General features: G+C 35.6%; 1 protein-coding gene across 1 annotated transcript in view; it reads right to left on the minus strand.

Moving 5' to 3' along the window:
- Positions 1-23,547, minus strand: part of LRP1B (LDL receptor related protein 1B) — a 2,136,850-nt gene that overhangs the window by 1,163,901 nt on the left and 949,402 nt on the right. The window contains exons 4-5 of the mRNA XM_062186250.1: positions 10,815-10,934; positions 9,165-9,293 (exon numbers count right to left, since the gene is read on the minus strand). Coding sequence (XP_062042234.1) covers positions 9,165-9,293; positions 10,815-10,934 — 249 coding nt within the window. The remainder of the gene's footprint in view (positions 1-9,164; positions 9,294-10,814; positions 10,935-23,547) is intronic.

Below are 23,547 nucleotides of genomic sequence, written 5' to 3' on the forward strand. Positions count from 1 at the left end.
ATACTTTGTCTGTGTAGGTGCAGTCTGTTGAAATCTTTACTTACTATATACTAAGTTGATCTTCTGTATATAAAGATAATTGAAAATTAATCTTAATGAAGAATGGAATGGGAGAGATAGTAGGAGATGGGATGGTTGCAGGTGGGAGGGAGGTTATGGGGGAAAAGCCGCTGATTCAAAAGTTGTACTTTGGAAATTTATATTTACTTAATAAAATTTGAAACAAAAATGAACAGAAGTTGGGTGGGTTTTGTGGGCACAGGTTCAAGTTCTGTCTACTCCACTTCTGCTCCAGGTCCTTGCTAAATGCGCCTGGAAAGGCATCAGTAGATGGCCCAACTGCTTGGGCTCTTAACACATACGTGGGAGACCCAGGTGGAGCTTCTGTCTCCTGGCTTCCTTCTGGCCCAGCCGTGGCCATAGCAGTCATTTGGGGAGTGAATGAATGGAAGACATTTCTCTCTGCTCTGCCTCTCCCTCTCACTCCGTATTCTGACTTTAAAATAAATATTGAAAAAAAGAAAAAAATAAAGTATGTAATTGCATAAATTAAAGAGAAAAATAAGCAAGGAAGGAGAAGGGAGATTGGGAGCAAGAGAGGGAAGGAAGAGAGGGAAGTATCATTATGTTCTTAAAACTGTATATATGTAATATGTGAAATCTGTTTCATTTGTATAAATAAATTAAAAATTATAATACAAAAGAGAAATGGAATGGTCACTGGGTGAGAAAATTGGTTTAAACAAGGTTATTCTGAATCATCTTAAGATGTTCTGTGCTAATGGAAGACATTAGTGATTCAAGGAATCAAGACAATTGTGTGACTCTGATGCTTGAACAGGTAAAGAGAATATGGGATTGGTACACAAATGCAGATTGGCCTTCAATAGCAGAAATGTTAATTTACTCTTTAATACAAATAACAGGAAGATGGAGGGGTTGGTTCTACATTCACAACGAATGACGGATTTCATGGAATTATACTGAGAATGTTCTTTCTTAATTGCTTCTATTTTCTCAGAGAAATTGAAATCATATCTGTACCTTAGAATAAAGAGGTAGAAGGTAGATATATGAAAACTCGTTTTCTAGAGGAAAGAAAAAGGAAAGGTCATTTAACCTACCTCACTGTTTTCTGACAGGGCTGTCAAAGCATGGGAACATACAACCTGTATTGACGATCACAATTTTCTGCTTTGCTATTATAAGCACTGATAAGTATTCTGAATAAACAATGATACTGATATACCAAATTGCTGGGTACTTTATCAGATTTATTCTTTGTAACTTAATGGTATGTTGCTCTAAATATCTAAAGCTTAATAAGTTACAATTTATCTAAGAATTTTACCAGGATTATATCTCATAAAAGGCAGAGAGTTTGAGCTGTATGAGTCCCAGTGCTAAGAAACACTCACACACATTTAAAAGGAAATCAACACAACACATCTCAGAACTAAAGTGACCCAAGGGAGCTTGACAGGGGAAATGCAGAAGGTGAGTCATTGCTGTGAAGGGCAAGTATGGGCTCTAGGGGGGTGTGCCCAAGGGCATTCTCCAACCACTGTTATTACTCCAGGTGTTTTTGATCCCTGTTGATTCCAATTGATATACAGAATGCCCTGAAAGGCTCTCTAATTTTTTTTCTTGTAAGAAAAGGCAAAATTATTCTGTCTACTCAGTTTTTAAGGTTCCCCCCCCCCCGAGGATTACAATAGCTATATACTCCCACATGTTTCCCAAGTAAAACAATGCAAACATTATATACATATGAATATGCTTGCCTCATCAATTTAACAACTCATAATTTCTATGAATTGAAATGTGCTTCATTTCTTTTCTTCACATAGATTTATACAGTTTTAAAGTAAGGTAGAGATTTAATTATAGAGCATGATATAATTTGCCAAATATTCTAAATTGAGTACACTCAATTAATAATTTAGTAACCATTCTAAAAAACAAAAATTAAATATCATGATGGAAAGTTGTTGGGCCAAGAGTGTGGCCTAGTGGTTACATTGTGGGTTAAAATGTGTCTGTCCTATGTCAGAGTAACTAAGTTCAAGTCTTGACTCTACTCCCAGTTAATTCCAGCTTTCTGATAATGCACACCCTGGGAGGCAATGGTGATGGCTCAAATAATTAGTTTGTTGCCATCCCTGTAGGAGACTTGCATTAAATTACTGGCTTCTGGTTTTGGTCCTTATTAGGGGCTGTTGCAGGCATCTGGGGTGTGAACCAGAAGATGCATTTTCTTTCTCTTCCTCTCCCTCTTCCTCTCTCTCTCCCTCTCTCCATCTGTCCCTCATAAACAGAAGAAAAATAAAACTGTGCTTAACTGTTCATAAAGACAATGTTTGTAAATTTTCAAATCTAGAGTATATAAATATAACACTGTAAAAAAAAAAAAAAAAAGAACTCTCCATACTCTAACACAGATAACCTCAGCTGGATTGCAGTGGGGATAACAAATATAAAAGGGAAGGGAAGACGTACATTCTTTCGATGTCTAGTATTTTCTTAGACTACATGTAAACAAAAGGCGCCAAGACACATAAAATGCCATGGTTGTATTTTTAATCAATCTTGCAACTTTGTTGCTGAAAAAAAGATTGGATGTCAAGAAAGGTGCCAGACTGTGAAGATGATGTTCCCTAGCACACACACACACACACACACAAAACTACAGAATATTCATGAGGAGTTTTTACACCTCAACCCTGGCATACTTATTAACAGTTTTTGGGTAGGAAAAAAAATGTGTGTTTTGTAATTTGTTTAATGGAAAGTCCTTCAGAAATTCTTGCCCTATCCTGCCAAGGAATGTGATTTGCAACTTAGTGATGGATCAGGGAAGATGTGGGATGGAAACACTCCATAGAATAGAAAAATGATTTCAATGGCCAGGCTCCCTGGCCACGATTTCAGAGGCAGCCTGACAAGCCCCAGACTCTCTGCAGAACAGAGACTTGGGCAACATAGTCTCAGGACAGATCAGGGAGATTGCTCTATGGCTGCATTTGTACAGCAAGCCCATAGCCCTTATGAAGGTTTATGTGTACCTGAGAGGAATGCCTTGCTAGGGAGGCTACCCCTATGGAAATTCTGCCTAACCTCACAAACAAGCCTTTGATGTCAACCCCATGACACAACCTGAGTCAGTGCTGAATTATAGGACAAAATTGACCTAATATCTCAGTCTTCTTTGAATCTGTGGCAGGCTTCTTGCTCTCCATTTTATGATCCTCATTATCCAACACCTTTATTTTGCTTCCCAAATGTTAAAGAAATTGCTAAAGGCATCCCAAGGACATTTACCAAGCACATTCTCTGTAGCAGGCATGCAGCCAGTTTCCTGCCACTTACTGTTTACCAGAGTGTGCACCATTTCATCACACATGTAAGACAAGGGAAACATCAACAGATCTGTGTTACTGTACTAGCGCTGATCTACCAGGCTCACTTCCGTCCAAAAGCCCTTCATACACCATCACATCTCAAAGTACCACTCACACTTAACGCTCAATGAAATGATAAGCTGGGGAGGAGCTAGAGCTTTGGACTATGCAAAAATACTAAAAACAGTGAATGGTGAATTTTCATACATCAGTCATTTTGTAGGACGCCATTCTTAGTGAGATGGTATACTGAAACAGATCTGAGTCACCAGCTTCATAATTTAGGAAGATTACTAAGACATAACATGTTACCCTTCATTAGCATATTTATATTTTAATACTAGATACTGTTTAAGAGATGAAAAGGAAGAAGAGTTCAATACCTGAGATACTAGCAGTACTGAGTGAGTGGTGCTAAGATGCCTGATACTCAAAGTATGGCACAGAATTTGTCCCCCACCATCCTTTTTAACCCACAAGCAGATCCAGCCCTGTCAGCAGCCATGAGTGATTCCCCCACCTTCCAAAAGAAAATTTAGAACTATTTACTTTTAGTTGGAAAATTGCCCCTAGTTTTTGAAGCAGTATCCATTAATTCCTTTTTGGCCTTTAAAGAAATTGAAGGAAAGAAAACAGCAAGCAATGTGAACCCACTTCCAATCGATCCCTACCCATAGCTGTGCTTTTCTGGATTACACAGGTATTATTCCTTCTTTCAATTAAGAGTTCCAGTCCTTAAACAGTCTTCTCGACCTTAGTTCCTCAAACCAATGAAAAACAAAATATAATCTGTAATAAAATCCTGCCAGTAATTTAGTGGACTTCCTTCCCTCATTGCTCATGCTACCCCTTAGCAAGGGGGTACACTCTTTTCCAGGGCACCATTTGTTGCACTGAGCCTGCAATGATGAACATAAAATTATTTATTGTTCTTTGTTTTGCTGTTGCTTCAATGCAATCCGTAGATTTGCTGGTAGATAGGACACTAAAAAGTACAGTCCAATGAAACTGAATATAATAAATGAAAATGCCGAGAATTCACAACTTAAACACCACTTGGTATTGCTTTTATATTTATACATTCTGTACAAGACAGGTTTCAGTCCTAAGTGTCCACATTCAACATATATTTTTATTTAAGTCAGCCTAATAAAGTTAAAAGGAAGAAAGCTATTTTTTTTTAAAGTCATTTTTCAGATTTGACAAGTCAGTCTTAAAACTCCTTTCTCAAAAAAGTAGATATACAAATTTTACGGTGTACCTATAAGTGGTTATTTTTAACATTTTAAAATGGCAAGTCTTAATTAGAAAATAACTAATATTTGATGTGTTTCATTCCAAAATAATGAACAATACCTCATGACATGTATATTCTAGTATATATCTTCCTATGCTATCAAGCAATTCAAGTATCCATATTAAAATCATAGTTACTGTTCAAAATATATTTTGCAGATTTTCTTTCAGAAATTATATTTATTTTGAATTAAGAAAAGACACAGTATAACTATACACTTGGATTACACTGTCCATGAAATCCCTCCCAAGTCTGAAACAACTGATGCTATATTTCAGTATCAGTATCAGGGTCAATCTAGATTCCCATGGCATGACTTGTTCTTGATAAATTACATTGTTCTTTCCTATTCAGTCCTGAATGTCTTCTACATATGGTCTTGGGCCAGCCCAAGTACGCTCTCATTACCCCACATTTCCCAGATGGCGAGACTCCTGGAATTGGAAGGGGTATCAGGCTGTAGAGTCCAGAAGGGTTGAACAGTAGGGAAAAGAAGAGGGATCAACCTCAGCAGCAGTTAGCTGAAAGGAAGAATAGAGGTGGCAGCATTGTGATGCATCAGGTTAAGCTGCTACCTTGGACACTGGCATCCCACAGGAGCACTGATGCTAGTCCTGGCTGCTCCACTTTCAATCCAACTCTCTGCTAATGTACCTGGAAAAGCAGAAGAAGATGGCCCAAGTGCTTGGGCCCCTGCCACACATGTGGGAGATCAGGATAGAATTACTGGCTCCTGACTTGGCCTGCCCCAACCTTAGTCATTGTGGGCATTTGGGAAGTGAAGATGGAAGATCAATTCTCTCTCTCTCTCTCTAGCAACTTTGTTTTTCAAATAAATACATATATCTTTTTCAAACAATGAAGAATAGAAAAGCTTCAAAACAAATAGACTCAATGTATAACTTTTTCCCAATATTTGTCATGCATAGCAACACTATATAAAACACTAATAAAATTGCCAAAAGATTTTTAAACTATGTATTGATGGATGTTTACATGTAATAGAAGCCAAAAATATCCTCTGCTTCATTTGTTGTAAATTTGAAACAAACAAACAAACAACAAAAAAACTACAACAAATCTGACAGTTTTCTTCTTGGATTGTTCCAGTACATTAGTTCAAGTAGCCCTATAACTTTTGAGCTAGCCAAAGTTTGTTGCAGGCTTAGATGCATCTTTCTAGCTACATAATTTCCTTAAACTATAAATCACATCATTTTCCCACGGAAATTATTTAGTTTTCAAATGCTGTAGGCTAAGACTTTCCTCAAGCTAAGGACCCAGAGATAAAGGGATCTATATTATCTACGATCAATACAAGAGTCATCAAATTCCCTTGAAGTAGAATGGCATTACAATGTACCACTGCTGTTTAGTTAACACCCTATTATTGTCTGATAACCTATCTGTCTTGAAAAGGGAAGTGCTTCCATGTAACCATAGGTTTTTTTACATTATACTCTTCCTGTGTATCACAACAATATTGTATAGATCAATAGAAACAGCAAAGAACAAGACTTTCCTCCTTTAGTTCATCAATATTTTAAATCAAATTCTCAGTGGTAGAAAAAAAAAAGGAACATATAACTTGATCTAATATTTCTCAAGGGTTGCCTCATTCCCAGTAAATACAACTTCATAAACCAAATCAGTAATGTAAAGAAATAAACTAAGATGTATAAGAATGTTTCTGATTTTTGTATATCAACATATTTTCTAAATAATTAACCACAGTATCTCAGGGAAATGGCTGAACATAACAAGGGTTATGTGTACAGGGACCAAACAGCAACAGCTTGCAGAGCAAATCCAATGCTTCACTCAATCTGGCTTTAGAAAAAAGAATTCTATCTCATGCCTAATTGACTGATTGCTAATAAGGGAGGGGGCAGGGAGACTACTCATTAATTTGTCAACACAACTTAATTCGCAAATTCATTATACAAAACCAGATTTGGGGAAAGTTAGAAGTCAGGTAGAATATCATACTCCATATAATTTCCTACATTGATCCCAAACTAATTCATCCCTAACACACAGAAAAAAAAAATGCCTTATCCTATTGTAATAAGCTCATTCCATAGTTTCTTCATAAGACGATCTACCATATTTACAGAGTATTTACTTCAAGCTGGAAACAGAGAAACTACATCATTATTTCTAGGCAAGCTGTAAAAGACAGTTTGAAACATAAAATTCAAAAATTTAAGGATGAAGCACTCATTTAGTAGTCTTTTTTTTTTTTTTTTTAAGACAGCGTTACAGACAGAGATAGAGACAGAGAGATAGGTCTTCTATCCGCTGGTTCACTCCCTAATTGGCCACAAAGGCCGGAGCTACTCTGATCTTAAGCCAGGAGCCAGGAGCTTCTTCTGGGTCTCCCACGTGGGTGCAGGGGCCCAGGAGCCCAAGGACTTGGGCCATCTTCTACTGCTATCCCAGGCCATAGCAGAGAGCTGGACTGGAAGAGGAGCGGCCAGGACTAGAACCGGCGCCCATTTGGGATGCCAGCGCTTCAGGCCAGGGCTTTAACCCACTGCACCACAGTGCCAGCCCCCCATTTAGTAGTCTTAATTAGAAAGACATTTCATTCCTTTTTATTTTCTCCCTCCACCCTTTTTCACTTCATTTTCTCCCTCCCCCTTTTCCTTTATTCCTTCTTTTTTTAAAAAAAATTATTTATTTATTTATTTATTTGAGAGTCACAGAGAGAGGAGAGGTAGAAAGAGAGAGAGAGAGAGGTCTTCCATCTGCTGGAAGACTCCCCAATTGGCCTGCACAGCTGGAGCTATGCCAACGTGAAGCCAGGAGCCAGGAGCCTCTTCCGGGTCTCCCACCCAGGTGCAGGGGCCAAGGACTTAGGCCATCTTCTACTACTTTCCCAGGCCATAGCAGAGAGCTGGATTGGAAGATGGCAGCCGGGTCTTGAACAGTGCCCATATGGGATGCCAGCACCTCAGACCAAGGCATTGACCAATTACACCACAGCACTGGCCCTCTTTTTTTTTTTTTTAACAAATATTGAATACCTAGATGTTCTAAGCAATGATCAATACTGAGTAATTAATATTCAACAAAACTGACAACTTGATACTCTTGTAATGCTTCCATTATTCCAGACAAACCATATGGTAAACAAATAGACATAAATGAATTAATTTCAAATGGTTATAAAGAAAATAAAACAAGATAAACTATGTAGTGATAGAATAGACATTTGTAAATAAATACAACTGGGAACTAAGATAGCATTGGACAGAGTGTGCATAATGGAAGTAGAATGGAAGAGGACAAGATTGTGTATGTTGACATTTTAATTGATACTCAGATGGTCAGAAGGAAACACTAATGTGGACATCACAAGGAAAAGCAATCCAGGCAGATAAACAAAAAAGGGAAAGAACACAGGGAAGAGCAACATGGAAGGCAAAAGACAAGGAAACCAGTAAGATTGCCTTTGATGATGAAAGGAGAGTAGTGGGAGACCAGATTGGAAAGGTAAATATTGCCAGACAGTTAGGCTCCTACATGTCCTATATGGAGTTCAGCTTTTGTTCTCATGGTGAGTTCTCATGGGAGATTAGAGATCTGGTTGATATTTTAGCAGATCACTTTATCATATGGAATAGGACAAAATTTGGAGGCAGTCCTAAGCCTCACAGAAACAAGTTAGGAATCTATACAAGTGTGAGGACTCAGACTGAACAATAGATAGTCAGGTTGGTCTCAGTGGAAATGAGGACAGGAAGGTCCCCCTAAGAGGGTGCAAAGTTATCTCTAGCAAGATCAAGGTAAAATACCTGTCCCAGTCCTTGGGAGGTTCCAGTTTTATCAGGAGTGGTGGTTCTACCCTTCTGAATTCCCAGTTTACTGTGAAAACACTTCTGAGAGATCTTTTGTTTTATCACAAGCAAGTTAGGGCAGCTCAGGCCTTGATGGGTTTTGTCACTGCATTCTAACTGATTGTTAGCTGACTATCAGTTTTTCCTCAAGCTTGTGCTTAAAAACCCCACTACCACCAGGCTCTCTGGTTTGCCTCTCTTAGAGTGCCCCCTCCTGGCAGCTTTGGCAGGAGGATCCTGACTTAAATAAATCTTGCTTTACTGTCTGCTGTGTCTGCATCGAAATTTTTCTTTCATGTGAGACAAAAATCAAGATAAACTTTCTCTGTCACCATTTCACTGGTAACACCAGAAGTCAAGGAAGGTCATGCTAATCCAAATCATTTAACTCACTTCTTTAAAACAGGTTTCTGTGAACTAGAAATTTTCTAGAATGGAAAGAATTCTATAATAATCAGTGATAACTGAAAGGAGTCTTTAGATTTCTAGCTATGGATTAGCATATCAAAATGAAGCAAAAGCTCTCTCTTCAATGTCCATATTGCTACTCACGCCTTTCCAGTGAAAAGGCACTATAGAAAGGAAACAGAAAATCCATGAAGCACAACAACAAGCACAACTTACCATTTTTGGCCTTGCAAGATCTGTTGTCTGGCTGCATTATGTAGCCCTCTACACAACTGCATACATAGGATCCATGTGTATTCATGCACATCTGGCTGCACGTACCATACACAGCACATTCATCTTGATCTGAAAGGAAAATTGGCATGATTTCTAAGCAGGTTTATTGTTGGGCTTTTTTTTTCTTGTTGAAGAAAATACTTTTTTTTTTAAACTTTGGAAATAGATCATTTTCTGAAAAAAGAAGAACCAACATTAAGAAGTCCTTTCAAAACTACAGTAAATGAAAATTAAATCTATTGCTGTTCTAGTCCAAAAGGTTCAAACTTAATATGAAATAATTTACTTTAAAAGATTTGCATTTATGATGAGCAGGCCAGATGTCCTTGGGTATTTTTGTGAAGGCATTAAGTTTACTCCTGTTGAATACTTACAGGGTTTATAATACTGATTTTTCACTATTTTAACAAGTCACATAGTTTTCAATCAATAGATTTAATAAAAGTTCTGAACTAAGGTATGCAAATCATTCTCACTAATTTAAAAAGAATAAATCATTAGGGTCCTGTTCAAAAGAAAAATTTTGACTGAATTTTACTTTAATATTTACAGCTCTTTTTCTACTCTTTGTCACTTCCTCTATCATCTGTTCCAAATCTCTACAGTCAGTAAATAATTTTTGATTTTTAAATGACCAGGCAAATGAAAAGATATTGTGCCAATAGTTAATTTGTGGATAAATGTGTTGATCTCTACCCCAAGTGACATGAGTTTAATGGAATACTATGCATTTCCTTATACTAGGGGTATGCTCTACTTATAACAGCACAGAGAACTAAGTGAACCTGCTTGGCATTGGAGAGAAAAACTTAAATGAAGACTTTCTATTGAACTGAGTTGAAAGAATGATCTGGATCGCCTTAGAATCAAAAAGGTTGAAAAGAAAGTAAACAGAATAAGTAGATAAAATATCATATGAAAGGCATTGAGATGACACAATAGACATTTCAAGGTGGTACAAGGAATCAAGTGGAAGAAGGGTATGTGAGGCAAAGCCGAGAAAGATGAGATTGGGAAAATTCTTTGGCACCCTGATTATGAAGTAGTTTCAATTAGAATGCTAAACAAATTGGAGACTTAGACTAAAATTACTCAATATGGTCAAGTCTTTTGGGAGGATAAATTTGGAATATAAGAAATTCACAAAAGTGATAAGACAATGAAAGAGATCAATACTTATGTTTATTATTTTTACTTTTGGTAAAATGTTAACAGCTTGAAATGCCAATGCAAAAATGCTTAATGCGAGAGAATTAGTAATAATTAACTTATTAACCTATTTATTAACAAGTGTCATTTAGATTACAGTTTTATAACATTCAAGTAGTCAAAATAATCAAATCCAATTTGTTAATGGAAAACCAAAACACTTTCCAATTTTATATTTTTCAATACAAGTAGAAAATTAACTAGTATCAATTCATGTGAAGTTATGAATTTATGTTGGGATAATTGCTCAGTTTTAAATTTTAAGAAATAAAATTTAATATGAACATTGTAGAACACACAGAAGGTACTCAAAGATATATAATTAAATTACTGTTAACAGTGTCTGTGCTAAAAGTCTAAAAAGCTACAAATCAAACTTACCTTTACAGCCTCTCCCATCTTCTTTTACTTCGAATCCATCTTCACAGTAACATCTTGTGCTGTTTCTCATTACTGCACATTTATACTGACAGTTCAACTGCTGGCAATTGGACAACAGTTCTGTTAATGAAAAACAAACAGTCTTTGTATTTAACTATGCATGTATGTATGTTTATATTTAAAATATTAATTTATTGCTTATATTTATATTGATTTAAATATATAAAGGGGCTGGCACTGTGGCATAGTGGGTAAAGCCACTGTAGTGCCGGCATCCCGGAGCTGGTTCAAGTCCCAGCTGCTCCACTTCTAATGCTGCTCTCTGCTATGGCCTGGGAAATAAGTAGAAGATAGCCCAAGTCCTTGGGCACCTGCACCCACAAGGGGGACCCAGAAGAAGCTCCTGGCTGCTGGCTTCGGATTCCCGCAGCACCAGCCACTATGGTCACCTGGGGAGGGAACCAGCATCAGATGGAAGACCTCTCTCTCTCTCTTTTCTGCCTCTGCCTCTCTGTAATTCTGCTTTGTAAATAAATAGATAAATAAGTAAATAAATAAAATATATAAATACATTGCTTATATTTACTCAGGGAATAACTAAATAACAGATTTGATTTTCTCCCAGAAAGTTTCTATGATTTTTCTAGAAAAGTAACAATATTTATTCTCTCTAAAATATGATGGTTTGTATTTGTTTGAAGTATTGTAAATAAAATTCATGATCAATGTGTTTGGTCTCCCACTTTTTAGCTTATTACTATATTCAAAGTCACAAATCTTTTCAAATTCTAGCAAATTAAATTATTTCAAGAGGAAAAATGTCAACTCAGTGTTGATTTCACCACCTATGACTTTCATATCTGACATATCAATTGATTTTCTATCTTTTAAGGACTTGTTTTGATTTACCAGTCCATGTGTAACCTTCATCGCAATCAATGTGAATATATTTCATTTCAATAATTCATTTTTCATTGGTGGAAAAATATTAGGCAAATACTGGATATAAAATATTTCATTATAGTTGAACTCTTTCAGAGAAAATACATCACTGAAGCAAAAGTTACCAAATCCTCAGAGCAAATTAGGATTCAGTATGACAAATGCACGAAACAGAGAAAACGTGACAAGCGCATATTCACTGCACAAATAATTTCTAGCAGGAATAAGATTTGCTGAACAAGAGAATATCTGCATAAAGTGTATGGCTGTTATTACTCTGAAAACACAGGTGTTAATAGATTACACTAGCACTGTTTTCCCCCCTCTCCCCAAGGGAGAAAAATAAGGGTGTTGATGATTAAACTTAAATCATTCAAAATGTGTTGATATTTGCCACACATTTAGCTGGCATTTCCTTAAGAAAACTATAGATAACAAAGAAATACACTAAAAACTCAAAGTGGAAGAGAACATCTGGAGTATTCCATACCTAACACTGGGTGTTTTAACAAAACCTTAATTATCTATTGTGTTTCCATAGCTCAATTATTTCCCAAGTCTTGTATATAACTTATTTCTCATTATCTTCTCAATACTCCAAACCTCCTTCCTAATGTTTATGCACGTGTGATGATCTTGCTTCCTAGGTTTTTGAGAAAACTAAAGCAGTCAGAAGAAATTTTTCAGTTGATAGTCCACATCCACCTACTGTATATACTCTTGCCCCACTTACCTTTCAAACTTAGTTGAACTCATCATTAAATCCTACTATGTACAAACCCTTTCCTTCTCACCGCACAGATATCACTTCAGCTGTGCTCCATTCCCTCTACTAATCATCACTCCCGTTTATAGTGTGAGTCAGAACTGGCAAACTAGACAACCTGCCTGTTTTTATCAGTTATTGTCATTGCTACATAGCCATACAATTATTTACATATTGTCTCTGCTGCTTTCATATTATCGTGGAGACTGTGTAGACCACAACAGCTAAGCTCTCACTTAAGAGGTACTCTTGATTCCTGTATAAGCTCATTCTCAGCATCAAATATGCTCATTTTTTTCCCAACTTAAAAATAAAAATCTTGGTCAACATTTCCCCACTAGTCACTATTGCCCAATTCTGCTGTTATTCTTTACAAGATAACTTAAAGGGTTTGGACATGTGGCATAGTGTATAAAACTGCCATCTGCACTGCCAATATCCATGTGGGCACCGGTTTGAGTCCCAGCTGCTCCACTCCTGATCCAGCCCTCTGCTATAGCCTGAGAAAACAGTAGAAAATGGTCTAAGTCCTTGGGCCCTTGCACCCAAGTGGGAGACCTGGAAGAAGCTCCTGGTTTAGTATCAGCCCAGCTCTGACCATTGAGGCCATTTGGGGACTGAATCAGTAGATGGAAGACCTTTCTCTCCCTCTCTCTGCTTCTGCTTCTCTGTAACTCTACATTTCAATAAATAGATAAATCTTTAAAAAAAAACTTTAAAAAAACTCTATACTTCCTTCTTTCCTTGAGATTATACCTTAAACTCCCTCCATCAAGTTTTCAATTTCTTGGCTACATGGAAACTTCTCAAGTAGGGGCCTCCAAAGACCTCAATGTTGATAAGTGCAGTGACCTTTTCTCAGTCCTCATCTTATTGTACCTATCAGCAAAATCTGACACAGTTGATATTTACTTCATCCTGATGCATATTCATTACTTTGCTTCCAGGGCATCACTTCTTGGCGTTATTCCTATTTAACAGCAACCATTGCGAGATGCTTCCTCTTCTCATTGATTTCCTAAAGTTTGTGTGTGCCAGGTGGAGAAACCATGGTTCTCCTGTTTGTCTACAAACTTCTTATAAACCCACTGATTCTCAAGGTTTCTCCTCTATTGGAACATAACTCCAGTATCCTAACATAAAAGTCATTTGTAACCTCAACTTGTAGATTTCACTGCCCATTAAACACCAGTATTTCACATACATTTTTCCTGAAAGTACCCAAAACAGTTTGAATTTCCTTAAAGTCAGTCCAATTAACATGCCAGTCAACTACATCTAATTTGTAATTCTGAATATGGGATCACTACTAGATATATACTAATAGAAATGCTAATCATTACTTAATGACCATCGATTTGGTCTATAAAACCATACCATTAATGAAAACTATGGAATAACTTATTCTTGTAAATTATTTTATTTTTGCCTTGTTCTATAGTAGTTATTTCCATTTTGTTTCCCTCAACTAGTATGTGGAGGTAAAAATTATGACCCTACTAAATGTCATGTTTGCCAAGTATGACAATTCTTTGAAAACTCACAGTAGTCTAAAATGTAGATATTATCATAATTTGCATTTTACTGAAGAGGAAACAAGTAGTGAAAACTTGCCTAAGATAATATGTCAAGTCCAAGACAGAATTGACTTCTCAGTCTAATGAGAAAGTCTATGTTCCTAGTAATTTTTCTCATGCCCATTGTACAATCTGGGAATGGTTGGAACCATGGTATGTTCTTTTTTAATGTGTATCATTATAGGCTTAGTAGTGTGCCATAGTTAAAGAAAGTGTCCCATAATTTTTGCATTCAATCAATAAATCAACAAAATAGCTTAACTTTAGAATTAGGATTCACACTTAGCATCATTTCTAGTCCATTAAATTAAGCTAAACCCCAAAGGTAGTAATTTATCTATTACAGCTAAGTAATAGAGTTATCAAATCTTTTTTGATTGTGGTAGAATCAGCCCAAAATAGGTTTCAATTTCTACATTACTTTGTTTCAATATTTATTGAGCACCTAGTCAATGCTAAGCCCTCTGCCAGGGTCCACAGATTCAAAATGGTTTTACAAATTAAGAATTTACAACCTGAGCATGGAAGTAGCTAAAATTAGGTAGAAAGAGAAACAATGTAAACAATGGCTACAAATCATGGTAGAAAATTTAAAAAAAAAATAAAGAGAATTGCAAATGAATCTTGATGCAAATGGAAGGGGAGAGGAAGCGGGAGAGGGGAGGGTTGCGGGTGGGAGGGAAGTTATGGGGGGGGGGGAAGCCATTGTAATCCATAAGCTGTACACTGGAAATTTATATTCATTAAATAAAAGTTAAAAAATAAAATAAAATAAAAGTGCAAATGGCATGATTTAGAAAGAGAAAGAGTCATCCCCAACTGGAAATGGAAGAAAACATCTGAGTAATAGTTGTAGAAGTAGTTGAATTTGAACAGGGATTTAAAAGATAAGAGTTTCAATAAACAAAATTTTATGAGAGTGCAGTTCAGATAAGGGAGCTGATAGGAGAAAATAAGTGAAAAGACATGAAGGAAAACAAGAAATGCAGACAAGGAGACAATGGTAAATAACACTGTGCAGATAATCTATAATGCTTGATGTGGTAAGAAATGGGACTGGGTTGGTTTGGAGTCAAATCAAGTAAGATTAATTCATAAATTAAGCAGAAAATTCTTTAGCTGTAGGAATCATTGTTACTGAGTTCAGAAATTACATATTCTGATTTCTATTTTTTGAAAACACCTAGTAGTAGAGAAAAGAACGAATGAAATATAATAAAGGGAACAAAGCAATCAAAGAGGTTGAAAATGGCAAAGGAATAATGTAAGCCTGTGTAATTTGCATGGAATGATGGCCAAAACACAATGAAAGGATGACACTGAATTAATAATAACAATAAAATGAATTTAGTGCAATTTGGGTAAAACAATTATTATTTGTCTTTTACTACATTTAATTAAAAATGCTGTCAACATAATGACCAAGGGGGAATGGAAAATATCATTCTATCTCAGGGAAGAAAGGAGACACAGATCTGGCAGTCACAAGCATGAAGCTGGTCATTGCAGCCTAAGAGTAAAGAATCGTCCTTCAAAAAGAATATTTTTACTACAAGTAAAACTTAGAAGAGAACTCCTACATTTGAAAATCTAAAAGGAAAAGAGGTATCAAAAAGAAACTAAATTAATAAAATCATAGCTAGAGAACCTAGAAAATTTAACAAAATGAAAGGAAGAAAAGTCCATAGAAACAAGAAGAGCAATGAACATTGAATTCTTTGCAAAATATGAATGGAGAGGACCTAGAAAATGCTGTGGATTTCTTAATAGGATAAGTAAAAACCTTTAAAAAGCATATTGTAGTGCAGTGAGAAGAGAAGCAAATGAACCACGCATTGATACAGATTAAGGAAAAAGAACAGTTTTCTTGGAGAAAAAACTTAGACATAGTTATAGCATAGAAAGAATGATGGCAGGGGTGTGGTTTAATTTATCGGGGCATAGTAACTCAGAGACGTCAATGTATTTTTTTTTATTTAATCTATTCAGATTATCTCAATCTAAAGTAGAAAATCCAAACATTACTGATCTCATCTTTCAACTCTTTCCAATCTTGAAGTAGAAGTATCTGGGGGATAGAGAGTAGAGTGTATGCTGAAAAAAGTTATAGATTCAGGGGGTATTGATTGGGAGACAAATTTGAAAGCTTGTCCTCAATCATAGTTGGAGGTGCCAGGTGGGGATCTGGTAGTAGAAAATAGCAACAGAGACAAAGGCAACATAACTTTTGATATACTGGATTTATCCTGTAAAGGGATTTGTGTATGTACCAAGTTATGATACAGAGATGATTAAACAGTATAAGAGATTAGCTGAAATGGTAAATACTGTTTCTGCAGGCAGATGATGAAGAACTGTGAAGAACAAACAATGTAAAAACTAAAATTGTCCTAGACTGTGAAAGCAATACTAATTATTGTAAAGTTATCTATTTGAACTGCTTAGCATTTATGCTTAATTACATGCAACACTATAATGACTATGTACATAATTAACAGTGCATCAGATTAATTTTGTTAGAAAGCTTATTTGAGTACAACAGAAATTTTGTACTTGAATCATTAGTTTTCACAGAGTGCCTTTTATGAAGCAGAGTCATTGGCTCATGTAACATTATCTTTGGTTTGGATTTTCAACTAAAGTAGGAAGACTACTAGTATCTAAAGGAATTATATATGCAAGTGAGAACACAAACATGTAAACATAGAATCCAATCTCTACTCCTTGGCATTTTCATAAAACTGTTAAAATACTTATTATTTTTTATTTCAAATGCAGATAGAGAAAGGGAAAGAGAGATATAGGGAAAGAGAGGGAGGTGGTAATTGGGAGGGGCAAAGGGAAGATAGAGAAGAGAGGGAGAGAGTGAAAAAGAGAAAGATTCCCTAGTCTGCTGTTTGTCTCCTGTATGCCTTCACTACCCAGGGTTGGGCCACACCAAAGCCAGGAGCTAGGAAATCAGTCCAGGTCTTTCATGTTAGTGGCAGGGACCCAACTACTTGAGGTATCACCTTCTGCAGCTGATGAAGCACATTATCAGGAATCTGGAATCAGAAACAAAGCCAGGGCTCCTAACAAAGCCAGGTATCCTAAGCAACTACTAAACCAAATGCTAGCCCCAAATTGTCTATTTGATTACAGGAAAGAAGTTACTTTTTCAAGGATCAATTTTAATTCAGCTGATGATATCTCTAACACAGATGTACTTTTTTTCTAAAAGAAATCTTTTTTTTTTAAAGAAAATTTATTTATTTGTTTATTTGAAAGTCAGAGTTACACAGAGAGGAGAGTCAGAGAGAGAGAGAGAGGTCTTCTATCTGCTGGTTCACTCCCCAATTGGTTTTGCTGAGACAAAGCCAGGAGCCAGGAGCCTCCTCTGGGTCTCTCATGTGGGTGCAGGGATCCAACAACTTGGTTTACTCCCCAATTGGCTGTGCTGATCCAAAGCCAGGAGCCAGGAGCCCCCTCTGGGTCTCTCATGGGCCCACAGGGGCCCAACAACGTAGGCCATCTTCTACTGCTTTCCCAGGCCACAGCAGAGAGCTGGATCGGAAGTGGAGTGTCTGGGACTCAAACCAGTGCACATATGGGATACTGGCACTGCAGGCGGCAGCTTTTTCCAAAGTGCTGGCCCTTTAAAGAAATCTTTTCATGCCCTTATCAAGTAAGTTGTAAAGGAGAATTGTAAAAAAAAAGTATGTCCATTTTCTCTATAAAATGCAAGTTAAAAGTTTAATAAAATGCAAGTTAAAAATATGTGGTGTGTGTAGCATTGAGACATTCAAAATTCTAAGCCATTTTTTCACTTAAAACAGATTCAAGAAGCCATAGTTTTAATTTTTATTATTAATAAATCAGGTGGAGTCTAAGATGATAGAAAAATAATTCATACTAAATCAGAGATCTCTTTCAACTTTTATCTTTTGTCTTAGCAGTTATAGGGTATTAGATCCAAGCCTTGGACTCTGGAGTAAATGTGCCTTAAAGCCAATCTTAGTTTTTGTAATTGTAGGCTATGTAATATGGCTGAAAACAGATAAATGTTCTCATTCCTGTTTCATGGAATGTTGGCATTTCCCAATTGACTTCCAGTTATGCTGTAGCCATGTATCTGACTCCTAGCCAAAGTATTGTAGGAGTAACTGTTGTTTGTGTCATTCCTGACCCTTAAAAGACCCTGACAATCTTCCATTTGCTCTTCACTTGTCAGCCATCTGATTGAGATCTATCAGAAGACTCCTAGAACCATAAGGTAGAAATCCAAAAACTGAAGAGATCAGGGCAGCACAGAAGCGCCAACTGGACTGTGATATCAGTGAACAATCGAATTTTTGTTGTCTCAAGCCTCTGATATGTTAGGGTTATGAAATGTATCATAGGGTGATAGGTAAATGACTTTAAACTCTCTCTACATGTTTCTCTGGATCTCTATAGAAGATGCCTCATGAGGTCACTGAGAGGTTTAAATAAGTAAATGATAACAATTATGAATATTCTTAAAATATTCCTATAGTTTTTTCACCATTACTATTTTTATTATCAGAATCAATTAAAATTTAAACATTCAGCCAGTATAACAGAATATCAGTACCATTCTTATAATAATTCACATATGTACTGTTTAAGCCTTTTGGGGTTATATTTCGTTTTGTAATAGAAAGGTATTTATATTTTTGAGCTTTACATGTTTTAGTTCTAGTTTGTCATCTTTTGATCTTGTGAAGAAAATTTCTTTATATCTTTATCTATATACCTATATCTATATACCTACTCTTGAACTCCTTAACTAAGTGCAAAATCTCCAATAGACAGGGAAACAATAACCATAGGGAATATTTTTTTCCATATAGGCTTCCTTATTTCTATGAAACATACTGTTCTGAAGCAATGCACATCCATATTTAATTTGCTACAGAATCACAGGCCACTTAGCAGTTCAGACAAGTAATTTTCATCAAATGTTTATGCTAATCTGCATAATCTTTAGGGAATATTTTGCTTTACGACATTATTGAGATTTATGACACATTTCCACAAAAGTATGTGAGTATATGGTTCAGGAAACACATAAAAATGCTGAACTACCTCAGTGTAAACACAAAATACTAAAGAAAGGTGATGAAAAGTCGGCAACCAGATTCCAGCAATTGTAAGCTATTACTACTAGGAGGTTCCTTTCATTAGCTGTTTTGTTTATATATATACTGTAAGCTGGAAAAAACCTGTTTGCCATTTTGGCTGTGTCGCTACAGAATTGTTTTTAGTAAATAACATTATGCTGCTGTCTTTACGGCCAATAATTGAACAAGTCACATTGTGTATTGGACTTAGTGGAACAGTGAGAACACAGCTGTGCTATTTTATTTGTATGTGTCCAGGTTATATGTTTGTCCCTGAGAGGAAACAATAACTTTTAGAAAATCCTTGGATATATAAAAAGGCTTTGGAAGCTTTCCAAACACAGAAGTTTTCTGAGACATTATTTTACAAAGTGAATGATGTTTCTGTCTTAATTTAGTAATAAAATTGTTCCTTGATCTCAGCTTATACAAAATGCTTTTTAACTAATAACTATAATCATAGTAATGAGTAAAAAGCTATTCTTTCCTTATGTAGCACATTAAAAAAATAAGCATTTCACTCCATTTTTGTACTTGGAGATTGAAAAGCTGATGCAGCTACTTGCCAGGCCAGGCAGTCCCACTTGTCAGCAAGACATACGCTTGACATATTTAGAATGGTGGTAATTTCTGTCACGTCAGTCATCTTTTCTCGCCTATTTTCCTGGTCTAGTAAAATGCAGTGTGAGGTGACTAACAGAGATTAGGATGTTGCTTATGACTACCATGATGAATTTCTTCAGATTCCTTAGTGCGAGGATAATTCCTGGCCTCAAATTTTCATAATTTTTTCATATAGAAAGATTAATGTAAGGCTATTCCTTTATGTTTATTTTTTCATTTGGGTTTTGGTAACATTTTCATTTAGTAAAATTTACTCTTTTTAATGTATAGTTCTGCAATAATAGTACAATCCATCTAATCATCTGGGTATAGAATGGAGACATTATCCAAAAACATGCACCTCTTTTACCCAATTCACTCACTCCTTCCATTTTTTAGTGACTGCTGACCTGTTTGCTGTTTCAATGGTTTTGTCTTTTCCAGAATGTCATATAAACACAACCATTTGCAGTGTGTAGCATTTTCAGCCTGGTTTATTTTACTTAGTCAGTACATTTGATGTTCATCTGGATTTCTGTTACTATTAATAGCTCTGCCCTTTTCATGGCAGAGTAATATTCCATTGTGTAAACATATCTATTTTGTTAATCCAAATCACAGGTCATAGACATTTGGATTTTTTAAAATTCAGGATTATTATGAATAAAGTTGCTATAAATATGTATGTACAAATTTCATGTAAAATCTACTATCATTTTATTGCAGTTAATCTGATATCATTGGCTTAAATATTAAGTGGATACCTCACTCACTTTATAAGAAACTACTCAACTGTTTTCCAAACTGGGAGTGCCCTTTTGCACTTTTACCATCAATATGTCAATCTTCCATCTATTTTTCCTTCTTTCCAGCAATCTCTATATCAGCTTTTCAATTTATTTTTAGGTATTAGCGTAGGTATGTAATGGTATTATATCACAGCCATTTTAATTTGCAGTTTATATTGACTAACAACATTGGCTATTTTTTCTTGTGTTAATCTGCAAACATCTATGATACTTGAAGGGATGTTCTGTTCTACCTTCTACTCATTTTTATTGGGTTTTCTCATTCACATTTTAGGTTGTAACACACGTGCATTTGTATCTGTAAGCATTCTGGATAAAAGTCCATTATGAGATATGTGATTTGTGAATAATTTATTAAAACCTGTAGTTTCATTTTACAGTTTCTTATTTGTGTTTTCCAAACAACAAAATTTCAAGAAAAATTTTCCTTTGATGAAGCTCAATTGCACTATTTTTTTCACAAACTATGCTTTTACAGTTATATCTAAGTCCTGCCTCTATAAATTTAGCTTATATTTTCATTCAGAAATTTTATAATTCTAAATTTATGGTACATTTTGTGTTTATTTCTAAATATGGTATGATATATGAATTTGGATTGTTTGCACATAAATGTTAAATTGTTCCAGGATAAATTCTTGATAAAATCAACCATTTTCCACTAAATTACCTTTGCGAAAAACTGCAATTGTGGGACAGTGTTTTGGCCTAAGTGGTAAAGCTGTTGCCTGTGATGCCAGCATCCCATACAGGCACTGGTTTGAGTCCTGGTTGTTATACTTCCAAACCAGCTCCATGCTACTGTTCCTTGAAAAGCAGTGGAAGATGGTCCAAATGCTAGAGTCCCTGGTCCCATATGGGAAATCCCGAAGCAGCTTCTGGATTGAGTCCCAACCATTGTGTCCATCTGGGGAGTGAACCAGCAGATGGAATCATGTCTCTCTGTCTCTTGCTTCAACTCTCTCTTCCTTTCAAATAATTAAAATAAATCTTAAAAAAATTAAATATCTGTTGCATTTGAATAATACTCATGTCTATACTTTAAATAATATTTCAATTAATGAGTGAATATTGAAATCTGGCAGCATGAATCATGTTTCTTTTGTTCAAGGTCATTTTAGATAGTCTAAGTCTTTTACATTTCCATATAAATTTTATAATTTTGTCAATTTCTACAAATTCAAAATAAGAATTTCATTGTAATTATGTTGAATCTATAGACTGGGGAAAACTAACATTCTAATATTATCAAGTCTCATAATTCACAAATGTGTATATACCTGTATTTATTTTGGGCTTTGTAATTTTTATGGGTTTCCAGCAGACAGATCTTGTACATGCATTACTGTGTTTCTAAGTAAGCATTACAAAGTTTTGTTGGAATTTCAAATGGTGTTATTTTAATTTAATTACATTTAGAAATATGATATATGCTAAACTTGTATCCTATAATCTTATTAAGCTAAATAGAACAAATACAAGAGAAATTATATTTTTCAAATTACTACTCAAATTTTAAATATCAGCAAGAGGAAATATCATTTTTTATTTCAGGGTTTAGTGATAATAAGACAAAATAACAAACAATTCTAGTTCCATATATTTAAAATTTAGGTAAAACACTCAGGTTTGTGGAAATATACCAGCTGCCAAAGTCTTTAAAGAAGAAATAGATGATATGAGTATTTTTACATGTAGTAATGGATTGGATTTATAATTTAAGATCTTGCAAAAAAAACCAAAAAACAAAAAAAACTCTAGGCCAAATGGCTTTGCTGAAGATTCTACCAAACATTTAGGGCAGAAAATATACCAGTTTGACACAAACTCTTCTGCAAAAGAGAAGTGGAGGAAATATTTTCTAACTAAATTATGAGGTAACACTTAACCTAATATACACACAAATGCATTGAATGAAAAAAAAAAACTAGAAAACAATGTTGCTTCTGAGTATGCATGCAAAATTCCTAAAAATACTACCAACTGAAATCCAGCCATATGTCAAAAGATAATCTATCATGATATATAAAATAGATACAGAACACTGGTTTAGAACTTGAAAATCAACTCATTTAAGTCAACGATAGACTAAATAGACTAAAAGAGGGAATATGTAATCATTTCAATAAATAATTAAAAATGTTTTAATTATTTATTTGAAAGAAATACAGAGAGCAAGAGAAAGAGAAGAAGAGTGACAGAGAACTTCCATCTACTGGTTCACTCCCCAAATGACTGGAACTGGGCCAGGCTGAAGCCAGGAACCAGGAGCTTTTTCTGAGTCTCCATTGTGGGTGACAGGGGTCCAAGGACTTGGACCATCTTTCACTGCTTTCCCAGGAGTATTAGTAGGCAGTTGTTTTGGAAGTAGAGCAGCTGGGACTCAAACTGGTACCCATATAGGATGATGGCACTACAGGCAGTGTCTTACCCTGCTATACCACAGCTCCAGTCCCTAAAAAACATTTAATAGATGTGGGCATTGTGCTGCAGCATGTTCAACCACCACTTTGAAGCTTGCATCCCATATCAGAGTGCCAAGGATAAAGTTCCTCATCTGCTTCTTCTAAACGGGGAGGCAGCAGATGATGGCTCAAGTACTCAAGTCTCTGACAACCATGTAGGAGGCCCTGATGGGGTTCCAGGCTCCTGGCTATGGCCTAGCCAAGTCCTGGCTATTGAGGGCATTAGGGAATTTATGAACAAGTGAAAAATCTCTTTCTCCTATTAGGTGTCTCCCTGTCTGTGCATGCCACTCTGCCTTTCTAATAAATTTTAAAACAATTAATATAAAATTATATACACTCATAATTAAATAAATAGATTATCAGCATTTTTGCTATAGAAAAGAATTTCTTCATCCTAATTGAATTATTTTGCTCCAAAAAAGGAACATGTCATAGCAGGAACTAAATA

This window comes from Lepus europaeus, chromosome 1 (assembly GCF_033115175.1).
Source record: "Lepus europaeus isolate LE1 chromosome 1, mLepTim1.pri, whole genome shotgun sequence".
NCBI lineage: Eukaryota > Metazoa > Chordata > Mammalia > Lagomorpha > Leporidae > Lepus > Lepus europaeus.